Below are 26208 nucleotides of genomic sequence, written 5' to 3'. Positions count from 1 at the left end.
GTATTTTTCTGATTCCTTGTACTGGAGAGGGAACCTAAGGCCTTCCACATTCTAGGGAGACATTCTACCACTGAGCAACATTTCAGTCCTCTCTTCAAGCTGAGGGGACGGGGTGTCCTACTAAATCTCTTAGGCCAGTTTGTAGCTTACTCTGTAGCATAGATGAGGTTTGAACTTGTGATCCTTTTGCCTCAGCCTCCTGAGTGGCTGGCATTAGTAGGCCTCGGCCAGCACCCAGTTTTGTTTAAAAGTCATGTAGGGCTGAACAGGATGAGGCTTACCTGTGGTCCCAACACTTGTGAAGCAGAAGCAGGTGGATCTCCATGAGTTTGAGGCCAACCCGGTCTACATCCCAAGTTCAAGGTCAGCCACGGCTACACCGTGAAACCCTGCCTCAAGAAAAGGGGCAAAACACCTAAAATCATGTGCAGTTGTAATTGCAAAAATGAACCAAGTGTGACTTTTTTTTAATGCATCTAGTTCTTTTATTACCAAAGTGTCAGTGTACTTTAAAAAAAAAAAAAGTAGGGCTGGAGAGATGGCTCAGTGGTTAAGAGCACTGACTGCTCTTCCAGAGGTCCTGAGTTCAAATCCCAGCAACCACATGGTGGCTCACAACCATCTGTAATGGGATCGGATGCCCTCTTCTGGTGTGTCTGAAGACAGCCACAGTATACTCACATAAAGTAAATAAATCTTAAAAAGAAGATTTCTTTTACCATGTGCACATTATGGATACCAATTTTGGGGGGAAAAATAAGAATTTTTAAAGACCTATGCTCAGGGCTGGAAAGGCAGCTCAGTGGTTAAGAACACTGGCTGCTCTTCCAGAAGCCCTGTGTTCAATTCCCAGAACCCACACATTCCACAGCATAAGCAACCAGCTGTAACTGAAGTCCCATGAAATATGATGCCCCTTTCTGAGGTGTTCATGCAGACAAAACACCTATATTCAAAAAGTAAATAAACCAATAAAACTTTCAAAACCTATGCTCTCGGAAGTTACTCTTGTATAAAACCACTGTGTCTGTTTGGTACCCATGTCCTCTGCTGAATGGCAAAATTCCCACAAAATCCTGATGGTGATGCCTCCTCACTTCAGTATTAACCTGGTTGGCATATCACAAAAACTTCCTCTGGGTCCCACTTAGTACGCTATCAAAGCAATAGCAAGTGAGACAGTCTTAGACCATTTCAGATGCTTTCTGATACATCCTGCGTAAAATTCACAAGAACAGGTCACATTTGGTCGGCACAGGTCACATTTGGTCGACACAACCCCTGTGTTCTAACGTGTACTGACTAGGAACGGAATGTCCAGAATTGCCCGGGGGTGGGGATGATTGGTGAGAGGTTAGCAGAGCTGTCCAGACAGTCCCTTCTAAAGAACAACTTGGAGATTCCGAGAAACAGGTTTGGCTTTGGGTTAATTAGCAAATTTCAAGCCAGCCTCAAGGACAAAGATCACCCAAGGCCCACAAAAAGAACCTTAAAGTTGGACCTTCTTCCCTGGATCTTTCCATCCTGAGGTGTGCCCTCCCTCCATCCCTCCCTCTGTCCCTCCTTCTCTCCCTCAGTCCAGGTTGTCAAATCCAAATTCCATCCAGTCTTGTCATTATTTCCCTGGGCCAGGGCCTAGGAAGCATATGACTTTTGGCATCAAAGGCAAAGTGTTTAAAAGGTCAGCTTCTGAGAGCATTTGTCAGAATCGAGGGTTGTGTTTCTCGAAGAACTGTAGCAGATCGTATCTTGTCTGTTCGGGAATCTCTCCCTGATATTATCAAGAGCCCAGCAGAAGGCTGCTTACTTTGGCCTTGGTGGGTTTGATTAAATTGTAAATGAGTTTTGTGAGCCAGACCGAAAGGGCGAGGACTTTGTTCCTCCACTGGCTTTGTGGAAACACAAGAAATTGACACAGAGTTGCAGGCTGAGCCTTCCCCGTGTTATTTTAATACTTCCCTTGCAGTAAAGGAACTCTCAGCTCTAAGTGCAGACCCTGAGGTGAGGAGACGCTAGCTAGGAGACCCCAGTACTAGTCCAATCAAAATACCGATGGGGGGTGGGGAGGGTGATGGAGATTCATGAATCCAAGAGAGAGACTTTAGAAGCCACTGGACATGGATCACTGTACCAAGAGTTGGGGAGTCTGGATATGAACCACTTAGTAGAAGTTTCTAGGAGCTTGTAGATGTGCTGTAGATGATTGAGCTTCTTGTCTGTTTCTTCTCACTACCAAATGAAATAGTACTTCACAGGACTCCCAGATAGTAGAAGTGAGAAAAGCATTTCGAAGCTATAAAAAAAAAAAAGAAAGAAAGAAAGAAAGAAAGAAAGAAAGAAAGAAAGAAAGAAAGAAAGAAAGGTGGGCTGGAGAAGATGGCTCAGTGGTTAAGAGCACTGACTGCTCTTCCAGAAGTCCGGAGTTGAAATCCCAGCAACCACATGGTGGCTCACAACCATCTTTAATAGGGTCTGATGCCCTTTTCTGGTGTGTCTGAAAACAGCTACAGTGTTCTCACATACATAAAATAAATAAATCTTTTTAAAAAAAAAAGTGAGACCTGATGATAAAGACGGAAATGGTAGTGGTAACTTTTGTCTTGTTTTGTTGAGACAGTTTTTCTATGTAGCCCTGGCTATCCTGGAACTCACTCTATAGACCAGGCTGGGCACAAACTCAGAGATCCACCTTCCTCTGCCTCGGGAGGGCTGGAATTAAAGGGGTGCTTGCCTGGGTTGCCATACCTGTTTGAAAAAATGGAAAATCAAGGCTTAAAGAGGTTAGATACCTCGATCAACATCACATAGGCAACAAAAGCCAATACCACAGTTACCACCATTGCTACTAACGCATATGTCTTACTATGGCCATAGACCCTTGATCTTGGACTGACCGTTGATTACGAATTTTCGAGAGCCTTATAGGATTTTAAAATTTTAAGAAGTGAATAGGATTTTAATTGTGTAATTCTATTGGGAATTTAGACACTCTCCTTCTTTTCTTTCCCCTTCAAAGAAAACAGATTGTATGCATTTACTAAATGTCCCCTTTTCAGGCCCATAAAGAGAGGTGATATTTTGCCCCCAGAAAAAGGCCGCGAGGTGGCGAAGGAACTTGGCATCCCGTACTATGAGACCAGCGTGTTTGACCAGTTTGGCATCAAGGACGTGTTCGACAATGCCATCCGGGCAGCCCTCATCTCCCGCCGGCACCTGCAGTTCTGGAAATCCCACTTGAAAAAAGTCCAGAAGCCTCTGCTTCAGGCGCCCTTCCTACCTCCGAAAGCTCCTCCCCCGGTCATCAAAGTCCCCGAGTGTCCGTCCACCGGGACGAGCGACGCAGCCTGTTTACTGGACAATCCCCTATGCGCCGACGTCCTCTTTATCCTCCACGACCAGGAGCACATCTTTGCGCACCGCATTTACCTCGCTACCTCTTCTTCCAAATTCTACGACCTTTTTTTAATGGAGTGTGAAGATTCCCCGGGTTGGAGTGGAGGAGCTGGTGAGGAGGTGCCATGCAGGGATTTTCAGGGGCGGACGCAGAGTCTTGGAGCAGCCGAGGAAGGGCAGGAGGGCTCCCAGAGGACCCCTCAGGCTGACCCAGGAGCATCTTCAGGCCAGGACCTCTTGGAGAGTCTGGCTTCGCAGACCGATGCCTCGGTTTCCGAGGCGCACGCCCTAACCGGCTGGAGCAAGGGGTTTGTCAGCATGCACAGGGAGGTGCGGGTCAACCCCATTTCCAAGCGGGTGGGCCCAGTGACCGTGGTCAGGCTGGACTCTTCGATGCAGTCAGGCCCTTTCCGGACCCTACTGAGATTCCTCTACTCTGGGCAGCTGGACGAAAAGGAGAAAGATCTCCTGGGGCTAGCTCAGATGGCCGAGGTCTTGGAGATGTTTGATCTGAGGATGATGGTGGAGAATATCATGAACAAGGAGGCCTTTATGAACCAGGAGATCACGAAAGCCTTCCACGTCAGGAAAGCCAATCGGATCAAAGAATGTCTCAGTAAGGGCACCTTCTCAGGTGAGCAGGGCCCCTGGGAGCCATGGAGGCCTTTGAGGGTTGCAGTGGGGGCGGGGTCTAGCATGAGAACTGATAAAGATAATACAGATTAATTTTACCTTTGCTAGTGGCTATCAAGCCAGAGAGGTGGTCTTTCCACCCTGCAGAGGTTGAGAAACAAGAACCCGAGGGGTCAGGTCCCTAAGTGAAAGGTCACTAAGTCAGTTAAGCGACAAGAGTGAGGACAAGAAGCCAAGCCTTGTCACTACCGAAACCTAGTCCCTCCACCTCCAGCAGTCACAGTGTACAGCAGATGACCCTGAGCGCCTCTCCAGGGCCTTCATGCTTGAACTCCCACCACCCACCCCTTCAGGATCTGTTAGATGACCCGTGTCCACTGTTCCTTTCTCCTCCATTGTCCCTGCATCATTGACTTCTGGTCCTGAGGTCACTGAAGTCCAAGAGGAAGTTGCATTACCACCCCCAACCCCATCCCCCCATCCCATCCCCCCCGGGGGGGGGCGGGGAATCTGGTCTACTTTCTGCCCTTGGACTCCTGGACCCTGATCTTTCTTCGTCCACCTTGGTTAACTATGTCATGCACAGCCCTCAGCGTCCTTCCACAAACAAGCTCTCTGGAGACTGCCTGACGGACTGACCTTCACATTGCTCTGTCTAATATAGTTACACTAAAATCTTTATCTCGGTATGTGGAAGGGGGGAACGAGGGGGGGGAGGGAGCAGACTCCACAGTAAGAAGCTGCCTTCCTGAGCTCTTGTTTGTCTTCCATAATCCCTGCCTCAGAACTCCACTAGAACAGATACTGAGTCACCCTGTTCACCTCAAAGCAAGGGGTAACATTTGCTACAAACATTGGTTGCCACGGTGTGAAAGCAGCCCAGAATGTTACTGAAAAGAATGTGTTTGCGAATGCTATTAGCTGGTAGACAACCATTAAAGCCGGATGCCTCTCTCTAACTTGCTGAGACAGGCCAGGCAAGAGTGGGGCGGGGGCGGAGGCGGGAGTGGGGGCAGGGGTGGGGGGGGCTCCTCGTAGGACGCATGCGTTGAAGAGAGGCCCTGTCAGTCACTCAAGAGTAACTGAGACATCTGAAGTAGATAATGGGTGCCATCAGAACATTGTTCTATTTTCTTAGCTGCAATACATCACGGCACACGTCCTTACAAAGTGTTGGAGTTCCTAGACATTTCATGATTAATTGAGAATAAAGGGACCCATAACCTTCAGTTAATGCGCGTGCACGCGCGCATGCGTGCACACCTTAGAGCGCTTCAGATATATATCTAGGACACACATGGCCAACCGTAATAGGAGACTTGAATATACTGAACGTCTATCCCTAGCCTAAAAATCCAAGATCCAAAATGCTCCAAACTCCAACTTTTTGAGTGACAGCATGTGGTAAACTCCGTGCCTCTCCTGAGGGACAAAAATTAAAGTGAAAAATGTTTATTTCAAACACTGAACACAGTGACACAGACACAATCATGGATGTTAATGGAACATAGAAAAGGCTATCTTACAATTGTAGAGTAAATTCAACAACGAACCATGTCTGGTGTGGATTGAAATTACTTGCAGAATATGTATACAGGGTACCTAGGAAACATACCTGGATTTCACATTTGAACTCATATCCGGAACCGGGATTGTCATGTATGCATACATGTGTCAAAAGCTGTAGGAACCCAAACTGGAAAACACAAAAAAGATAATCCTCTCCTTTCTGCCTCTGAGAATTTGTGTACAATTTTCCAGTGTATCCTCCTTGAAATGGGAGCCAGATGTACCAATATGGACCGAAGTAGGATCCGTAGGCCTGGAGGAGAGTGCGAGGGATGCCGATTCATGTGTGTGCCCAGAGCAGAAGTTTGGGGTGAAACCCCTGACAAAGCCGTCTCATACATAGTCTTGCTCCTTTGATCCCTGGCAGATGTGACATTCACCTTGGATGACGGAGCCATCAGTGCCCACAAGCCGCTGCTGATCTGTAGTTGCGAGTGGATGGCCGCCATGTTCGGGGGCTCCTTTGTGGAAAGCACCAACAGTGAGGTAGGAACATTGCAAGCCCAGAATGTTTTAAGTAGCCTGGGTGGCTCAACTTTACCAGCTTCCATGAAATGGTTCCTTGGGCTGTTCTTTAGTGCGAGACTTTCTGTGTAGATGCCTGCCATGCCTGCAGCCATGAGGAATAGTAGCTTGTGGGTCACTCGTGCGAGAGCGTAAGGATACACTACCACACTTACCACTAAAGAGTCTTGCCTAGCCACACTTTCTAACAAACATCAGCAGGCAGGATGCTATCAAAAGTCTGTCTTCTAAAAGTTTGGGGAAGTAAAAAGTCCTTCAGTCAATGGAGGACCAGCGCCGTTCTTAGCAGCACAGGAGACCTTCCCCAACCCGGTCTTCGAGCCTCAGGCGTGTCATCCGCAGCCTGGTGGGTATGCCTCATGATCCCTGAGGGCCAGCCATAAGCCACAGCATTAGAGACCAAACCCTGGTTTTTCCAGCTTGCTGATGGGCTAGGAGTGGGGTTTATGTATGTGAGTGAGTGAGTGTGTGTGTGTGTGTGTGTGTGTGTGTGTGTGTGTGTGTAAGGAAAAGGACTCACTGCTCTGGACACTTTTCAAAGTTCAAAGTGCCCAGGTCCTGCCGAAGCGGAGCGGTCCTACCCTCCAAACACAAGAATGTCTCAGGGGGGGGTTGGGGATTTAGCTCAGTGGTAGAGCCCTTGCCTAGGAAGCACAAGGCCCTGGGTTCGATCCCCAACTCCGAACAAAAAAAAAAAAAAAAAATGTCTCAGGGAATTTCTTTAAAAAAAACAAACAAACAAAAATCCCTGTCTTTATCTTTCTACAAACACTACTGAAAAAAATTTCGGTCAAGCATTTCTAACAAAGGATAGGTGGAGCGCAGAGTTCTGTGGAGTATTGCAGTATTCCTTAACATCTTTTTTTTATCCCCAAAACAATAACACGGGGTGGGTGGGGGACCCATCAGTTTATTGCCCTTAGGGGCTGGGCTGTTTATTTCAGCATCTCTTCCAACTTTCAAAAGAAATACTGACAACAAAGGCTAACTTTTCAAAAAGGGGGTGCTCCCAGGGGAAAGGCTGGGGGGAGAACAGAGGACTTCCACTGTGCCCCAGGAGCCTGCATTTACATCTCCAAGTAGGGAAACACAATCCCAAAGTCACAAGCTGGGAATGGCTGAGGCTGAGGTCACTGGGCCATCCTCCCACTTCCAGAACAGGCCACAGCTGCTGCTTAATCAGATCCCAGAAAACAGCCCAGTTTGGCGTCCTTAGGAAATCGGGAAGTCTCTTGATTTACTAAGTCTCCCTCCTATGTGCTCAGAGGTATGAGAGGCTTCACAGAGAAGGGCCCTGTGACCCAAGACAACTCTGCACTCCCAAGCTGGGTGTCCTGGGAAGAGACTTCTGCATTCTGAGTCTCCCTTGGTAAAGCACTGGGTCGTGACCCAGACGTGCCTGTGAGGTGTGTGAGAGCCTTCCCGAGCATGTAGCCCATTACTAGCCACCATAGTCTCAGTTGGCACTGATGCTGACTGATCTCACCCCTTTACAGGAAAGACTGGGGGTACCTCCCCCTCTGTCTAACCTGGGGTGACCGGCATTCTCTGGTGTGGGCCCCTTATCCTTCCAGCCCTCTACACCAGCTTACAGTGTTGTTACGCTGAGTGGAACCTGATGAACAAGGTCAAGACCCCAGTCACAGAGCAACAGTGTCAGCGCTGGACGATAATCCCCTTTATCCCTTCACAGAAGGGACTCTAATCACTCCAGATTAACATGTGCGGTGGAGGTGACCAAAACAAAACATAGCAGCACACGTGTGAGCACACACACGCCAGAAAAAGTGGCCACTTAGGGGTTCTGAAAGGGCTCAGTCCTAGCTTCTCCCCTCTGAGGACAGAAGCTAAAACTAACATGGGCAGAGATTAGCCCCTGGGGGACAAAAGAAGAGCACAACCCCATGTCACTAAAATCCCATGATCCCTAACAACCCCACCCACCCTTGACGCTTCCACCTCACCCCACGGCCCCACCTTGTCTCTTCTCGATCTTTCTGAGACAGAAAAGGTGTTCATGAACTTTTACCTCAGTGTGACTGTGGCCTGGGCCAGCGGCCAGCCTTCTCTAAACCTTCTTCACCTATTAGCCAAAAATGGCGGAAAGTGTCCTCCCAAGGACAGGCTAACCATGGAAGATTGTGAGCCATCCCTGGAGCGTACGCAATGCCCAGCAAATGTTGTCACCACCCTCGGGTTCTCTCACTGGGGGTAAGGGTGCTTCTGGAACAGCTTTGGAGAAGTTGCCAGCCCATCTTCTAATCCAAGACAAGGAGGCAGTGGTGGATACAGAGAGACCTGAGCCTCATGAAACGCTGCCTAAGTCTTCCAGGGAGGACTCAGGTCCATCCTTATTTTTGGACATTAGCCTTTCGAAGTCATCTTTTAAGATTTATTTTTACTTTTTTTTGCATACGGCTGTTTTACCTGCATGTGATGTCTAGGTCAGATCCACTAAAACGGGCGTGACAGACCGGTGCCAGCCATCATCGGATGCTAGCAATCGATCTCCGGTCCTCCGTAAGAGCAGCCAGTGCTCTTGATTGCAGAGCCATTCTCTCAGCCCTTCTAGGTCATCATTTAAGCCTGTCTTGTCTTGGGAAACTCTGACTTATCCCCTGAAATTCAGCCCATTTCTTTTTATTCAAGATACAGAGAGGAACTTTATACACGTGTATGTAGAAAAGAGGACAGCGAACCATGAGTGTCACTTTATACTTTATCACTTAATATAGAAGACATTTCTGTTTTACTGCTTTTACCTTTTGTTTTCTTTGTTACTTTTAATATAGCAATAAGCCTCCTTCTTTCCCACTGGCGAGCCATCTGCCTCAAATGCATGCTGGGTAATAGTAAGCAGTGGGCTAGCTCCGGAATACTTACTCATTCTGTGGGAGAATGCCTCTCGTTCCAGCCCCAATGGTCTGAGCTATTCTTCACATTGACAACTTTAAACCAACTAAAGAGGAACGTGAGGTCTTGAGGGTGGAACTCTCTGGAGCTGCCTTGAGTAGGCGGGGTGTGGACGGCCGTGTTCCATCTCTTGTCTCAAGGGCTGCGAGCAGGTCCTCCCTATGGTTGCATGGCTAATCATAAGCTCAGAGATCACAGAAACAGGATCTGTTTTGTTTTGTTTAATAAAAAAAAAAAAAAAGCAGTCAGCAACGAGGCAGAAAGGCACGTTGTGAAAGGGTTTGGTGTTTCTCATTCCTCGGTTACTCCGAAGGGTCCCTAAGATGACCTGCCAGAACGAATCATCACTTCAAAGGTGTTGACGTATTCTCATCAACAGGGAAGCAGCTGGTTGCTGGAGATTGCACACATCAGAACGGTTCTGAGGACGCAGGGGACCAGGGCAGTGCTCACTGGACTCTCGTCCCCGGTTCCCAGAAACAACCCCGTTCTTCTTAGGAAACACCTCTCACATCTGTATTTCAAGTGGCCTTTTTGTCCTTGGTGAACAGCCCAGATGATTCTCTTAGCAAGCACGGCTAAGGCAATCTTAGAGATGCCAAAGCCCAGACTCCGTGAAGAAGTAACGTTTAGCATGGACGAGGGCCACAGGGTACTTACCTGTGTGCCCATAGGCCGTGTCTTGGCATACCTCTGGGCCAACCCACGCACTCTTACCCTGTCTCCTCAAAGACACACTGCATACTCCCATTTCTGAAAGAGCAGACCACCACCACCACCCCCATTGGCTGAGGCAGCAGACACTTTCTGCCCAACATCTGCAATTATAGTTCTTAACGTTTTGGTGAAACATGGATGCTTTGAAAGTTTATTACCTTAGCATTTAAGTACCTAAAAAGAATTCCCAGGAACCCAAACACTGAACAGAAATGAAAGCTCACCACGTGTCCACACACACAGAGAGGAGTCTGCCACTCCCGTCTGTTATCGGCGCAGTGTAAGCGCATATCCCTTTATGCATATATGCGTGTATGAGCAAACACACACGTGTGCTCAGTGATAGATACACAGTGGTAGGGCTTATTGCTGGTGCGACAGCTGACGGGAATGAGGGGTGTTACAACGTGTGCACATGACAGGCAAGCCAGTCAGTGTTGTTACAGTCTGCTCTAGCATCTGAAGGGACAGAGAGGTGGAGCGTCAGTGGCAAATGGCAGCCTTAACTCGGTGCTAGTCTAAGATTATAATATCAACTTTGACTCCTCCCATTCTGTCATCACAGGGGTCAGGAATTGAGATGACAGTCAATGGTGACAGCCCGGGGGCTTCCCCAGGGGTTCACTGTTTTCTGGGCCTGTGTCCGAGAGCAAGGGATAAACCATCACTTCATATCTCTAAGAGCTTGTTCCGAGTCCTCCCCATGACATGTTGCAGAAATAACTCCACCTGGAAGTATATTCCTCCTCAGACGTGGCCAGTGGCTGACTGCTCAAGAGACTATCATCAACAGTGGCAATAGCGTTGTTCTGGAAAGCTTACCCACAAGCTCACACAGAATGGGAAAGAGATGCAGGAATTGTGTACAGTCCCATCCTCAGCAGCCCCTCTTTACATGAGTTATATGGGGAGTGACTAAGCCTATGGCACAGACATAATCATCAGTATAAGAGAGAAGGAACACACACATCATACATACATACATGCATATATGCATACATACATACACACATTCATAAACATACATAAATGCATACATGCATATATGCATATATACATGCATGCATACATCCATCTATATGTACATCCATACATATGTACATACATACATGCATACATACACACATTCATATAAACATGTGTGAATGCATACATTCATCCATCCATGGCACCCATCCATACATGAATCTACACATGTGCATGCATACATGCATATTTTTGAGGAGGGATATATTTTACATGCTTTATTCTTTTTTTTAACTGCCACTGTTAAGAAGTCTATAATGGTTCATCCTTTCAAATTAGAACTCTAGCTCACAGAACTATTTGTGGAATCAGAGGCTTTCTCACTCTGCAACCCCAAGTGTTGCCATGAGGAGACTCCCTGTCTGCCTAGCATTTCGGCCTGTGAACTTCAGAAATGCATTCCTTGGGCTTAAGTCCCAGTCCCCGCTGAGTAACCCTCCAACCTTGGATGTGAAACTCAGCCTCCTTGACTGTTGTGCCCTTGTCTGTAAAATAGCAAAATTAATAGTCTCTTCTTCCTGGGGCAGATGGAAGGATCAAATTCGACGGGGTGTATGGAATGCTGTACACAGAAGCTTCTATTAAAGTGACACTCCAGTCAGAAATACAAGGACGCCATTCCATACGGTGTCTGTCTCCGCCTTGTGGAGTGTCTTAGGGTTTTTTTGCCATGAAGAAACACCATGACCAAGGCAATTCTTTATAAAGGAAACATTTAATTATGAGTGACTTCCACTTCAGAGGTTTATTTAATCCATTATGATCATCCAGGTGCTGGACTTGGTGCTAGAAAAAAAGAACCGGGAGTTCTACATCAGGTCCTTAGACAAGAGGAAGAGAGTGATACTGGGCCTAGGCTTGAGCTTCTGAATCTCAAAGCCCGCCCACAGTGACGCACTTCCACCAAGAAGGCCACGCCTCCTAATAGTGCCACTCCTTATGGGCCACACGGATTTAGTGGAGTTAGCAAAGAACCGAAATAGACTTTGTATACCTACTGATCTGTGTCCCCACCTCCTCCATCTAGGACTGAAGCCTCAGGTCATTCCTAGAAAGTGTAACGTGTTATATAAGAATAGCACTAGGCGTGGGTTGGGGATTTAGCTCAGCTGTAGAGCGCTTGCCTAGTGAGCACAAGGCCCTGGGTTCGGTCCCCAGCTCCGAAAAAAAGAAAAAAAAAAAAAAAAAGAATAGCACTAGGCACACGGGACAGAGGCTTTGGGGATCCTGCAAGAGATCGTGCTCCGGACCCAACTAAAACAGTATCCCAGATGTCCCCCAGCAGAGTCCTTTGGCTACCCTGCGTCTGCTGAGACCCAGTGATATATCAGTAGTTCTGAGACCATGTGGTGGTGAAAGAGAGTACTGATGTATAACACAGTGCCGGGAGATGCAGACAGGTTGTAGGAATGAAGCTTGTCGCCATGGCAGCTGGTGTGGTCATTCCGCCTGTTTGGCCACCAGAGAGGGGAACTCTGTCATGTCTGTAGCCGCGTGGCTAGCAGCAACTCATATCTGTCACATTACCAGAAGATTTCTCTCCCCACAACGGAGTACCTTCAGGTTCCTGACAGGGAGGGCCAATAATGTAATAACACATTTACGACCCGTTCGTCTGATTTATATGCCCAGGTAGCCATTTTAAAAAACTCCGCACTGCGCTCTGTCAGGTAGCAACACTCCTTGTCACCTACAAATCAAACTGTTAATGTTTATAGCCATAAATACCAACCGCAGGCGCTCTCGGCACAGCCTCGGAGCGATGTACCTGGAGTGGCTCGGTACCGGGTCACGTGGTTGGGATGTTTCTTAGCCCCATAGCCTGAAGGTGTGCAGTCTCCGCCCCTACATCCTGTGCGAGCCCCCAGTTCCCACGGAAGCACTGATCCTTCTGTATACTGTTGCAGGTTCACCTTCCAAACATAAACAAGATGTCCATGCAGGCCGTGTTGGAATACCTCTACACCAAGCAGTTGTCGCCCAACTTGGACCTGGACCCTCTGGAGCTAATCGCCTTAGCTAACAGATTTTGCCTGACACACTTGGTTGCACTCGTAGGTAAGGCCCTGTGACTTTTGTGTCCGATGCTGACTGAAATGACAACTCAACAAAACTAAGATTTCCGAGGGTCAGACTCTGATTTACATCTCTCGGGACAGAACAGGCACGCGGAGGCCATCAAGCCAGCCCGGTCTGGCCACCTAAACTTGATGCAACAAGTACCCCTTAAGCTCCTCTGTGATAGGCCCTGCTAGACAATGAAAACAATAAGTGCCCAATAATGGACACTTTGGAGGTGCACGTCGCACATGTGCTGAGTCTTACGCAGACCACAGAATCCGAAATCAAGCTAATGGGTCAATATTTCCCAACAAGGGTAGCCTTAGAGGGAGGAACATCTACAGCACGGCAGAGAATGGGGGATCAGAACCAGCTTCCCCAGTCTCCTCCTGGCCCCTTTTGCTTTCTGGCTATGTGATTTGTCCTTTGTGTGACTTGATCTCTGTATTTCCACCCTCTCTCTGTCTCTGTCTCTGTCTCTGTCTGTCCGTCTGTCTTTCTCTCTCTCTCTCCGTCTCTCTCTCCCTCCCTCCTTCCCTCCCCCTCCCTGTCCCTTTCCCTTTCCCTCTCAAAAATGGGTACATTAGCTGCCACCAAGCTAAGAAGGTTAACTGTGGTAAATCTAGGAATCCTCCAAACACTGGGTTGGCACGCAGATCACGTATTTGGTTTTGAGAAGTTTTCTTTCTCTTTAAACTATTTTTGAAAATATTCTGACATCGTCAAATTCATTTGGCAGGGGAGGGGGTGTCTGACTTAGCTTAAGAATTCTTTTCTGTAACTTGTAGATTGGTTCAGTTGATAAAAAGGAGCAGGTCCGGGTGAAATATATGCATTTAAATCCCTCATCTTAAGACGTTCAACCTCCTGCTTTCTTCCCCAGAGGTGTCAGGGTGTCAGTTAGCAGTATGGGTGCTAATCCCCTGTACTCGCTCGATTTAGGGGAAGGCAGAGACACACTGTCATATTTACTGGCCTTCCTCCTGCACCGGGAGAATTGTCTGTGCACACTGGGCTTTCAGTAAAACCTGGCTGAGAAACTGAGCCAAAAAAAGGAGTAGAGAACAAGCCATCCTATTCAAGGTCAGCATATAATATATTTACATTTACATACATATTTCTAGTGATGACTTCTGATAGAAGATACACATGAATTACCTAGAAATAAAGTTCCCCTTTCTTCATATTTCTTCCCCAATTTAAAGGAAAGGATTTGAAACTTCACAATTAGAAAAAAAAATTCTCCAACGTACTGAAGCCTTAGTTAAAAATGAGTGTATTGGGGTTGGGGATTTAGCTCAGTGGTAGAGCGCTTGCCTAGGAAGCACAAGGCCCTGGGTTCGGTCCCCAGCTCCGAAAAAAAGAACCAAAAAAAATGAGTGTATTACCCTTCAAACATTAACCCCAGAAAGCGACAAAGGGAATGTATGCCCTTTTCAAAAATGTGAGTTCCAATCTGGGCAACCACTCGAGGGTTGCACAAGTATTTGTCCTTCCAGGATACACTGGATTATTTTTAATAGGCAAAAAGCAATCTTAAACCTGGTCCATCTGTCCTCAGTGTCAGTGTGGTCCCGGTTTTATGATAAGGATAAAGTCTAACACTGATAACATGGAGTTGATTTCTACATGAAAGATTTCTTTTTGAAGTGACCCTAAGAAAGCTTTTGTGGGAGCACGCTCCAGGCCACTCACATGGTGTCATAGAATCCTGCTGGTATTGATCCGAATGCCTCCCCAACATGGCGCCTCGAGCCACCTATGGTACTTGGTGTGCAGAGTCTTAGCCAAGCATTTAGACTCATAGCCCTCATGGCAAATCTCTATCTCCAGATTTACATGCCAGACGGTGGTGGCACATGCCTTTAATCCCAGCACTTGTGAGGCAGACTTATAATATACATTATCATATAATTTATCATCTATTATATATTACAAATGTATTCTTTTATAAATACCTTTTATTTTTATCAATACAACTTATAAAATATCTTTAAATATAATATCTTTAATTATGAAAATTTGACATTATATTATAATTATACAATTATAATATAGAACATAACATGCATAGTATATAAAAATATATTACATTTATAGATACACAGAATGGCAGAGAACAGAGAATCAGAGTGAGCTCCTCCAGGGTCCCCTTCTAGCCCCTTTGCTTCCTGGCTACGTGGTCCTAATACATATTATATATGATATATAATATATATGATTACTTACATAATATACAATGTTTTTATATTGTACAATTCAATTTTGTATTACATGTTGTATATCACACACACACACACACACACACACACACACACGCACGCACAAGGCAGCTGGTCACAGTGCATCTGCATCCAGGAAGCAGGGAGCTGAATGCTGGAGACCTGCTGTTTTTCTTCTTTCACTCAGTCTGAGAACTCAGCCAGTAGGATGGCAAGACCAGGCTCAGGGTGGATCTTCCCAGCAAAGCTCAAACCTCCCCAAACCATCCTCACAGACAGGCCAGAGTCCTGTTTCCATGGTGATCCTGGACCCTGTCCTGTTGACAGATGAGATTATCCATCACACCTGCTGTTACTTAGGGAGCCCAGCTGACCTCTCTGGGAAATTTAGCTTTAAGTTGTTCTGTGTGTCCACCCGGCTGAGGAGGGCTGTACCAGAGAAAGCATCAGCGTGTGTGCAGGCAACTGTGTGGGCTCAAGAACACAGAGCCAGGCAGGAGGCCTGGACAGCGTGGGCACACCTCAGAGAGAGCAGTGTCAGCCCCAGGCCACTAAAGCAGGAAATTCTTGGTATCTCAGTGAAGTTAAACTTACATTTACAGCCAAGGAACAGTCTGCTAAGTATGAAGCGGCATTACCTCCAGAAAATGGAGAAACTTTCACCAAAATAAAATAATAATAATAACAACAACAACAAAAAGAGGGGGCTGGAGAGATGGCTCAGCGGTTAAGAGCACTGACTGCTCTTCCAGAGGTCCTGAGTTCAAATCCCAGCAACCACATGGTGGCTCACAACCATCTGTAATGAGATCCGATGCCCTCTTCTGGTGTATCTGAAGACAGCTACAGTGTACTTATATATAATAAATGAATAAATCTTTAAAAAAAAAAAACAAAAAACAAAAAGAACAATAACAGCCTTAAAAAATAATAAGTAAAACCAAACCACCCTCTCAGCCTCTAGGCACAGTGGAAGCCTCATGCCTAGGTTCTGTACATGTAGTTGTACAGGCAGTGGGGCTAAAGGTCCCAGCAGCTGAGAGAGCTTTTTCTGACCAAATGACAGCAAGGTTTAGCACAACAACTGACCCTTCCTTTCACAGAAGGTCACTCTGTAGTATGGGGATCCTGTTTGATGGTCCAGTTCATCTGTGCGTTTTCCATGTAAGTGCAGTACACCTGCATATGTACCTGTCGCCACACCTGTATGTGGGTACTCATACACATGTGTGCTCACGTATGTGGAAGCCCAGAGTTGACATCAGGCACCTCCCTCAGTCATTCTCGACTTTACTTACTAAGGTAGGGTCCTTGCTGAACTTGGGTCTCAAGTCGAGCTAGGCAGCTTGCCCCAGAGGAGCTCTGCCTCCCCTTGTTCGGATCGTAGGCAGCTGGTGTATACCCTGCAAGGGTTCTGGGGATCCAAATTCTGATTCTCATGCCATCATGGAAAGGGTTTTGACTGAGTTACCTCCCAGCACCCCCTCACCCATTTACCAAAGAGTTTATAGATAATATTCAAAGTCTTTTGTCTTGGCCCCAGTGTGCAATGTATCTGGATCCCCTGGAACTGGAGTTACAGAAAGTCGTGAGCTGACATGTATCAGCCCCTTCTTACTAAACTTACTCAGCATTTCTATCTTTGGGGTTAAAAGGAGCGCTTCCCTTATCTCATTTGAATCTTTAGAAGCCATGGTAAGCCATGACAAGGGATTGGAAGGCTTAAGGAGAGAGATTACCCAGGAAGTGTAAGCCTGCCAGTGGGGCAGTCAGGATACACACAATGTTTATCTACTAACTTTACCACATTGGGCTGGAGAGATGGCTCAGCGGTTACGAGCACCAACTGCTCTTCCAGAGGTCCTGAGTTCAATTCCCAGCAACCACTTGGTGGCTCGCAACCATCTATAATGGGATCCGATCCCCTCTTCTGGTGTTTCTGACAGCTACGTTGTACTCATATACATGAAATAAACTTTTTTTTTTTTTGGTTCTTTTTTTCGGAGCTGGGGACCGAACCCAGGGCCTTGCGCTTCCTAAGTAAGCGCTCTACCACTGAGCTAAATCCCCAGCCCCATAAACTTTTTTAAAAATTCACATCATATAGGTCCAGTACCAATCATATTTCATCATTTAATAACAATTAAAAAGTTTGAAATAGTGTAAGAATTACCAGAATGGGGCACTGAGGCAAAAAGCAAGCCAGGCCAGACAATGAACTGACCCGAGGCTGGATGAACACATCTTTTACATTCATTCATTTTTCTCCTCCTCCTCCTCATCATCATCATCATCATCATCATCTTCCTCCTCCTCCTCCTCCTCATCTTCCTCCTCCCTCATCTGCAATTGAAATAAACAGAAGCACAAACCAAAAGTGGTCAGCCTGCAGTGTGGGGTGCCACCACAGTCCCCCTGATGCTGTCATCATCAAAAGCTGGAAATGGCTACACCAAAACTTCACACACCCATGCTAACCTGAAGCTCGAGACTACCCAAACAGAGGCAACAAAAATCACCCCAGCCTCAGAACCACAATTTAAACTCCCGCCTCCGGAGCTGGATGCAAGCTCTTAAGCAGACATAGCTTTCTCAAACTGGAGTTTTATTACTTAGGACCAATATTCCTCCATCTTTATAATTCAAAAGCTTGAACTGTGGGTGGTCGGTGTGTGTCATAGTTGAGACCAACACATTCATTCACATTTTATGCCTTGTCTGTTGGTTTTGCATTTATTTTAGTTTTTTAGCTACATTGTATCTCAGGTAGCCCAGGCTGGCCTCAAAGTCACTATGTAGCTGAGGATAACCTTGAACTTCTCATTGTTCTGCCTCCAGTTCCCAAGTGATAGGATGGCAGGTATGGATGGACCACACAGCTGTTATATGCAGCACTGGGGATTAAACCCAAGTCTTCAGGCATGGTAGGCAAGCTACACCCTCAGTTTCTAATTCCCCAAGTAGACTTGGTCCTCTGTCACTCAGTCTTTGAAGACACACTCAAACGGGATCGTGACTGGAGTCAGAGGATCTTATAGGCGTGCTGGGCTTCCAGAAACCACGCTGTCTAGTAGAACCATTTTCCAGCAGTGGGTACCATGTCTGTACATTCCAAGGTGGTAGGCATGTGTGGCTATTGAGCACTTAACGGGGCTAGTGTGGCCAATGAGATAGACACTAATTATCTGCGTTTAAATGGTTTCATACGACCGACCCCTGGTTATCATCCTAGGCAGATTCAGGAAGGTCTGGAGGATTCTGAGGATTCTAGAAACACAGGCCAGAACCCTCTAGCACAGTGGTTCTCAACCTTCCTAACACTGTGGCCCTTTACACTTCGTGTTATAGGGACCCCCTCAACCATAAATTTTTTTCATTGCCACTTTGTACCTGTAATTTCGATACTGTAATGAATCGTAATGGGAATATCCGATATAAAGGATATCTGATATATGACACACGCATCCTCCAAACGGGCTGTGACCCACAGGTTGAGAACTGCTGGCCTAGAGACCTAAGTGCCTTGCTTGGAGACTGACAGACCACACCGGTCAGAATCAGCCCTAAATTCATTTCCAGTGTCTGCCCAGAACTATATCCATTACCTCCTGTTTTTTTTCCGGAGGTTCCAGACCAGCCCCTCCAGGCCAGACATCTGGCTTGGGGTGGGCATTTTAACCCTGTCCTGCTCTCTCTTCTCCCAGAACAGCATGCCGTCCAGGAGCTCACTAAGGCCGCTGTGAGTGGTGTGAGCATTGATGGTGAAGTACTCTCCTACTTGGAGTTGGCGCAGGTAAGTTTGTGGGCTTTTACCTACTATCTCAAGTGTATGTCCCAGGAGCCCACTTTCTCGCTGACAAAGCATCCCACTCTCACATCTGCCCAAATATAAGATGTCCCAGAGGTGTGCCCGTATGCACAGAGTTTTACGTTTCAGTCGACATTCCATACCTGCCAGAAAGAACAAGGACGGACCCCTCCCTCCAATATCTGTCTCACCCTCCTGAGACAGTGGTTTTATACATGAGAGAACATTCAGCTTAGGGGGAAATCTTGCCTCTTCCTTCTTTGAGTTCTTGGCCAAGAACGGGCAGCTTCTAGAACATTCTGTAAAGCTTTGTACATGCCTCCACCCCCCACCCCGGAAACAAACAGTTTGCCAGAGCTCCCCTGGAGTTTTCTAAGGTCAGGTTTGTTAGTATCAGTGTCCGTGATCCCTACACAAACATCATCCATGCATGCGCACAGACGTGCAAACACATACCCCTACACACGCTTCTTCCAGAGAAAGGTAATATGCAACTAAAGCCTTGGTCACAAAGATAAACTCCACCCCCATCTCTTCATCCGTAAGACGTGAAAATGGCAGTCCAAGACCTGCCAGCCTTACAGACTGAGAACCAAGGGAGAAAGATTGTTCAAGAAAAAGCGTGGAGCGAGGATGAAAGGTTTTCTAACACCTCAGAGTGTGCGTAGGCAGAATGATCCAGTCCCAGTGTAGACGTCTCAACAGCTGTTTACACTCTGGGGACAAAGGATGCGAAATACGTTCTAAGCGTCTGATGTTTTATTGTGCGCATGCTCATGCGTAAGTGCGTGCGTGCGTACAGACGCATACTGAGTGCGTGCGTACGTGCATTTTCTTTTCTGCCTGTGGAGTTTGGCTTCCTTTTCTCAGTGCTAAGTCTTAGGTCAGGGTGTTTAAATGGACATTTCCCAATCACAGAGGAGGAGGTGGCCCGAACTATAGCAGGTGTTGCTCAGTCCAGCCAAGTGTGGTCAAAGGTAATCGCTCCATTCATGGGGAGAAGGTAGGCTGGGACTTGGACCAGCCAAGTCCCTCTGGCTTGACACTTGACAAGTACTTGTTGCATGATCCCAAGTCCCTCAACTATCTCCAAGCAGCAGATTCCCAGCATTCAAAGGCGCGTGAGAGAAACAGACATAAACACAGATTCCGAAAGCCCGACCTAAAAACCCATTCAATGAGGGCCGATAATGCATTGCAGTAGAAACCCCCAAGGCTTCATCGGAACTAGCCGTCGAAAATTAGAAGTTGAAGGTCTTGGGACACCCCACCCCCACCCCCAGTTTAGGACTGGTTTCTCTCCATAAGTACGCTTCATAGAAGAAATTGAATAGGCCCAGAATGCCCTACTGGACCGTTCAACTGGGAGTAAAGATGTGACCTTCTGCCACCTTCCCTCCTGGCCCCTCCCCACCTGCCTTCCCACCCGTGCCAGGCTGTAGTGTGACTACTAAGCCCGGACAAACCCAGACAGGAAGTAAGCATGGTGTCTTTGTCTTAGCCTATCCTTTAGCCCCTAACCCAGAGAGGATTTCAGTTAGTGGAAACCCTGGTCTATTGCTGCAGTTGCTGACTCCCTGTGGCCCGTTTGGCCGCCAAAGACTGTCATGGAGCTCAAATCAAGGAAGCAAGTCATGCAGCCCGTTCCCTGAGCTATCGCAGATCCCCACCCAGTACCCCACTGCCCCAATCCTAAACTCGAGTCAAACTGAACACACAGAGAAGCTGGAAGGACCAGCCTCCAACCATCTTCAAGATTGGGTTTGTAGGTTCTTTCTCCCTGGAGTGGCTTTCACAGGGTGACTAGCCAAGCCTCAGAAGAACCATGCTGTCTTTCCCAAGTTCCTGATTAGCCCAAGAAACATACAGGATGCATGAAAGGGGCAAGGGTATCCTGCCAGATCTGAGAAGATATGGGGGGAATGGACAGTCTGGTTTGGGGACATCAGCTGTCACCTCCCCAGGCTCAGGAAAGCTGGGGAGCATTCAGATTCCCCCACCTTACCCAGATGGCCGTCCTTACACAAGCAGAGGGCAGGTACAGGACGGCCACTGCACGCTGCCTTCTCCTCTTTCCATCTTTGGCCCCAGCAAGCTGAGCTCTGACATGTGACACGGAGGATTCCATTGCTAAGGCTCTGTAAACAGAGATGACATCGTTTCCATCTGCTGCCGGCTGGTACCTTCCAGAGGGCATGCTTGTTCACCTATCGCCAGAGGGCCAAGGGGGCAGGCAGGGCAGGAGAGCCCGGCATACTCGAAAGTCTTCAGTGCGATATGGAGTTTGTTTTGGGGACCGTCTATCTCAGGAGGGAGCAAGGGGAGGGTACATGAACACTGTATATGGCTGACATCAGAGCCATAGTCCAAGTCAAAACCCTGAGGTCCAAACGAGTTTTCCTGTATTACAGACCTGTATCTCCCTCCACTCTCTCTTCCGCACTCATAATGCTCCTAGTTTCTTTGACTTAGTTTTTGTAACATTTATTGCCCATGCGCATGCGTGCGTGCGTCCCTGCGTGCATGTGTGTGCGTGCGCGCGCATGCGCGCATGCCATACCTTGCCTTTGGGAGTCAGCCGAATTGCAGGGGTCAGGCCTCTTCTTCCAATACAGGGTCCTAGAGATCAAACTCAGTTATCAGGTTTGGCAGCAAGCGCCTTGACCTGCTAAGCCATACCACTGGCCCATTGCCTTGCTTCAGCAAACAGAGACTGACCCCAATCTGGTCCCCTTCCTGCAGTTTCACAATGCCAACCAGCTAGCCGCCTGGTGTTTACATCACATCTGCACCAACTACAACAGCGTCTGTTCCAAGTTCCGCAAGGAAATCAAATCCAAGTCAGCAGGTAAGAGTGTGTGTGCAAGCTCCCTGCCACTCATCCCTTGCCCTTTCTAAATAAACCCTTGGGAGGGACCAGACTCGGTGGACACTGCATGGTCAGTTCCCTTTGAGTGTGCGGTAGTCACATATTCAAGTGACGGACCCAGAGAATTTGTGGTTGGGGGATCTCTTTGCAAGATGTCTTACAGAAGAGGGGAGTGGAATCAAGGGTACCCTGCCTCAGAGCATGCCAAAATGAGCCCCCCCCCTTATTTAGGGGTGCATAGCCAGGGTCAAGCTCCAACTCTGGAGAAAATCAAGTGGTTTGGGGTCTGCGTGCCCAGTATAGATCCTCCATGTTAGACTTCAGTGTCAGCATCTGTGGTGAGCCTTGTCAGCCATGTTGGGAGGTTTATGAGTAGCGTAAAGCAGGACTTAGCATCCCGGACAGTCTTTGGTCAGCAGGAATCACAGACAGTATTTCGCCCCTCCCTCCGTCCAGACAACCAGGAGTACTTTGAACGCCACCGCTGGCCCCCTGTGTGGTACCTTAAGGAGGAAGACCACTACCAGCGTGTGAAGAGGGAACGAGAGAAAGAGGACCTGGCGCTGAACAAGCACCATTCGAGGAGAAAGTGGTGTTTCTGGCATCCGTCCCCAGCCGTGGCCTGAGGAGGAGGGAGAGGGGACCGTCATCCGCTGAGGCCACCTCCACCGTTGACAGCTCTACTGTTAAAAACCAGCCTCCTTAGCCGTCCGCGCAGTTAGGGTTTGAGGCACTGGCTTTTCCACTCGTGTGCATTTATCTCCACCAGGATCAAAGAGAAAGCTTTGATGCCATCAACAGGGCATAAAAGGAAAACTGACTGACTTTCCTCTGAACCCTTCAGACCCATAATGTCCTCCCTTTTCTTTCTTTTTTTTTTTTTTTCCTTGTTAGGAAGCTTTAATACACTTTAGTCCGTTATTTTGTTCCTTTTTATACAAAGACAAAACAAAGCCCAGCTTTCCTGTCCCCAGATTCCAGATTGGAGAATATTTTTATAAGGACTCTTGTCTGTCGCTGAAGTGACAATACTGTGTATTCCTCTCTTTTACAGGCCACACATTGACCATGAAGTTGCTCCCCACCCCCACCCACGAGTCTCTCGGCCCATGTGCCCGCCGAGCGTTACTCATAATTACAGAGTTATCCTTTTGTTGCGAGGTAAAGGGGTGGGGCTGAAATCACCCGAACTATAAGCTAGAAGCGCCTAATCTTTGCTCTGATGAGCCACTGGTGTAAGTTCCTATTCACACGATTTCCTCTGTAAGTGCTTGTAATTATAAGGTTATCTGTGCCATATAAACTATGGTGAGGGCAGATATCCTACCATTTAAAATGTCTAGATTTAAAGAGGCTAAGCCTTATAATCATTAGAAGGGCTTATTCAACCCCAGTCCTGTCAGGGGCAAGGCTGACTGCCAGGCCTGCGTACCTACAACAACGGCCAGCCAAGTCCTACCGTTGGATAACCGTGTCAGAGTCGGTGGCTTTCGATGGTCTCTGATTTCGCTGTGCTCCCACCAGCAAACCCTCCTGGGGCCTGAAGAGAGGTAAGGGAAGGGGAAAAGACTCATCCCACTGGCTACAGGTCAGTCACCTCGGCCTCACGGCCTCACACCTACAGCCAACTTCACTTTGTAAGACAAGTATTTGTATTTTTTTTTTTTTAATTTTAACTCTTCCCAGGGAAAATTCAGGTCACCACTGAAGTAGGCCAAGGCAGGGCACCTGCTTCTTAGAGAGGTCTCACCAGGGAGCCTGTGAAAGCACAAAGCTGGGGGTTGGGTCCTGCCTTCTCCAGCAGGGAAAGGAGTCAGTTACTAAGAGCATAGGGAATGGTGCTATTCCGAGGTAGTTCTGACCCCGTGCCCCTTGGGAAGGTCAGTGTTAGAACAGAACTTGCAAAGCAGGGGAGGTCTCAAGAGGCATCAATATCATTGCCTCTCCGCAGATTAAAATGTTACAGTATACACACTTGCACACACACACACACACACACACAACCATCAGAGAGTCACAACTCCACACCTGCCACAGGATGTCGTGTGCTAGACACTGGGGCCCATCCTGTTGGGAGGTCACCTTACTGATGCTAAGGGCTATTGATTTTTTTGTTTGTTTGCTTTTTGGTTTTGGGTTTATTTTGTTTTTTGTTTTGTTTTGTTTTGTTTTGTTTTCTCTGAAGATGGGAAAGAGACAGTTGAGTCCAAACTCCAAATGCCATATGGATTTGGAAATCTGTGTAGACCACAGGCAGGTGTTTGTTTCTGGCATGGCCACATTCCAGATACAAGAACGTAGAGAGACCCAGCAAGGCACCACACCCTCTCATGGCAGAGAGGGAGCAGTGGGGCAGGGTGAGGGCCAGCTAATAAAGCCTCCCCTCCCCCCCTTAACTTTGTTCATAGGGCAAATGGCTGACGGAAGGAGAAGGTGGGTAGGTTGAGAGGGTATGCGTCAAGACTTGGGGAGAGGTAGCAGATAGCCGTCTTGAGGCTCTGTTTTCAATGAGTAGTCCTAGTCGACCTTAACCAAAGCTCCATCCGATTGTATTCTTGCCAAAACACAACAGACACATGCACGAACATGGGGCGTAAGCAATAATGTCCTCTCGTGTTCTCCACGGCTGCTCGAACCAAGTGGCTGGTTCATTTGGTTGACACTGATTCGCCTTTAACCATGACGGTTCCTGTTTTTTATTTCACAGAAAGCCAATAAAATTGTTTAGCTATAAAAAAAAAAAAATCACGTCTACTTTTGTGTAAAATCCTCACAAGTGTTTTAATAGCGTTTTGAAACCTATTGGCACCCAAAGGTGCTTTGCGCCCTTGGCGTCTGTTGAACTACCAAAGCATGAACGACTGCCATTTGTGCCTAGCTATTTTCAGCAGAGATTCCCAACATATAGATGGAGGTGTGTGTCTCCTTGGCTCTTTCTTGGACCATACCATGGGCTACTTGGCATCCTGTGGTCTTGAGGAATGGAGACCATGACGTCTCCATTCTGTTGGAATGGTTGTAATGGGAGTTTTGAAAATCCTGACAGCAATGAAATAAAAGGTCTGGACTGGTAGACCTGCAAGGAAGTTCTTCAAATGCAAGTCTGAGAAAGACTCTGGAAGGCACCATAACGTCTAGATGGAGGGTTACTTACAATGGAAGCAAGAGCTTTAATGAGATCTTACGGAGGGGCTGAGTTCTTTGTAACTGCATGGGAAAAGAGTCGACCCTTGGGGGAGAAAAACAGCCTTGGGGGATCAGCAACGAGATGTGCCAGTGCCTCCCGTGCCAATGTGTGGTCCCAGCTATGGGACAACGTTGCACATAGACACACCAGTGCAGTCAGAACCCACACACAGTTCTACTTCAATTCTTCCTGGAAACCCGGAAACCTGGAAACCCTGCATGAATCTCAGTACGTCTAAAGAAGCATCTTGGAGATTGGGGGGTCGGGGGGGGGGGACACCACAGATCCTACTGGCTTAGAAGGAGCTTAAATATTCTAAGTGTGAACAATCAGCTTCAAAAGCTCAATGATCCTAAACTTTCAAGTTATCCAAATTCAGCTCTCCTGTCTCTGACACTGGCTGAATTGCACCACAGAGGAAACACGTTCCTGAAATGGATGCTTTGTAACTCAAGACTCACAAGCCTTTCTCTTGAAATGTATGTATGTATGTATGTATGTATGTATGTATGTATGTATGTCAGGTCAGATTCTGGTATGCAAGCAGCAATGTCTTCTTTCTGGAAGAATTTGACTGTTGCCTAAAAGTTGTTGTAGAGGTAAAGGTTAACCATAAATAACGTGTGTGTGTGTGTGTGTGTGTGTGTGTGTGTGTGTGTGTGTGTGTGCGTGCGTGCGTGCGCGCGCGCGTGTGTATTCATCTGTAACTGTAGCAGTGTGTGTATTTGTAATTAGCAGTGTGTGTATTCATCTGTAACTGTAGCAGTATGTGTATTTGTAATTGTAGCAGTGTGTGTATTTGTAACTAGCAGTGTGTGTATTCATCTGTAACTGAAGCAGTGTGTGTATTTGTGACTGTAGCAGTGTGTATATTTGTAACTGTAGCAGTGTGTGTATTTGTGACTGTAGCAGTGTATGTATTCATCCATAACTGTAAGTAATCACAAAGCAACAAGAAGCAGAAGCTCATGAACCGTCGGAGCCATTAGCAAAAAGCATGGCAGTTGGTTAAGCACCTAGGTCATGGCTGTGTGTAACCATACTTTTGACTTTTATTGGATACTTTTCCCTCTTCCACCCTACTCCATCCTTATCCTTTCCAACACCAGGTGGGAGAGAAAGAAGGTTAGAGGGGAAAGAGGTGTCAATCTCTTCAGACCCCTTCTTGCCAATTAAGGCTTTTGAGTTCACTGGGGCAAGTCCAATCTCAGACGGCAAGATATCTCCAACCAGCAACCCAACAAAGAGCATCCAGCCACAGCATCAAGAGCACCAACAGGGGGAA

The 26208-nt window shown here is 47.3% G+C and overlaps 1 protein-coding gene across 11 annotated transcripts in view; it reads left to right on the top strand.

The window, feature by feature from the left end:
- The window catches only part of Rhobtb1 (Rho-related BTB domain containing 1), a 128951-nt gene extending 104470 nt beyond the window's left edge, over positions 1-24481 (top strand). For all 11 annotated transcript variants that reach the window (XM_087597497.1, XM_087597491.1, XM_087597492.1 and 8 more), the window contains 6 exons: positions 3057-4027; positions 5963-6081; positions 12684-12834; positions 18764-18852; positions 21610-21715; positions 22193-24481. In XM_087597497.1, the coding sequence (XP_087453623.1) occupies positions 3057-4027; positions 5963-6081; positions 12684-12834; positions 18764-18852; positions 21610-21715; positions 22193-22362 (1606 nt within the window). In that variant the 3' untranslated portion in view covers positions 22363-24481. The remainder of the gene's footprint in view (positions 1-3056; positions 4028-5962; positions 6082-12683; positions 12835-18763; positions 18853-21609; positions 21716-22192) is intronic.
- The last annotated feature ends 1727 nt before the right edge of the window (positions 24482-26208 follow it).

The sequence above is a fragment of the Rattus norvegicus genome, chromosome 20, assembly GCF_021556685.1.
Source record: "Rattus norvegicus strain SHRSP/BbbUtx chromosome 20, alternate assembly SHRSP_T2T, whole genome shotgun sequence".
Lineage (NCBI taxonomy): Eukaryota > Metazoa > Chordata > Mammalia > Rodentia > Muridae > Rattus > Rattus norvegicus.
Note: the sequence above shows the minus strand (reverse complement) of the source record. Positions and strands in the feature narration are given on the sequence as shown.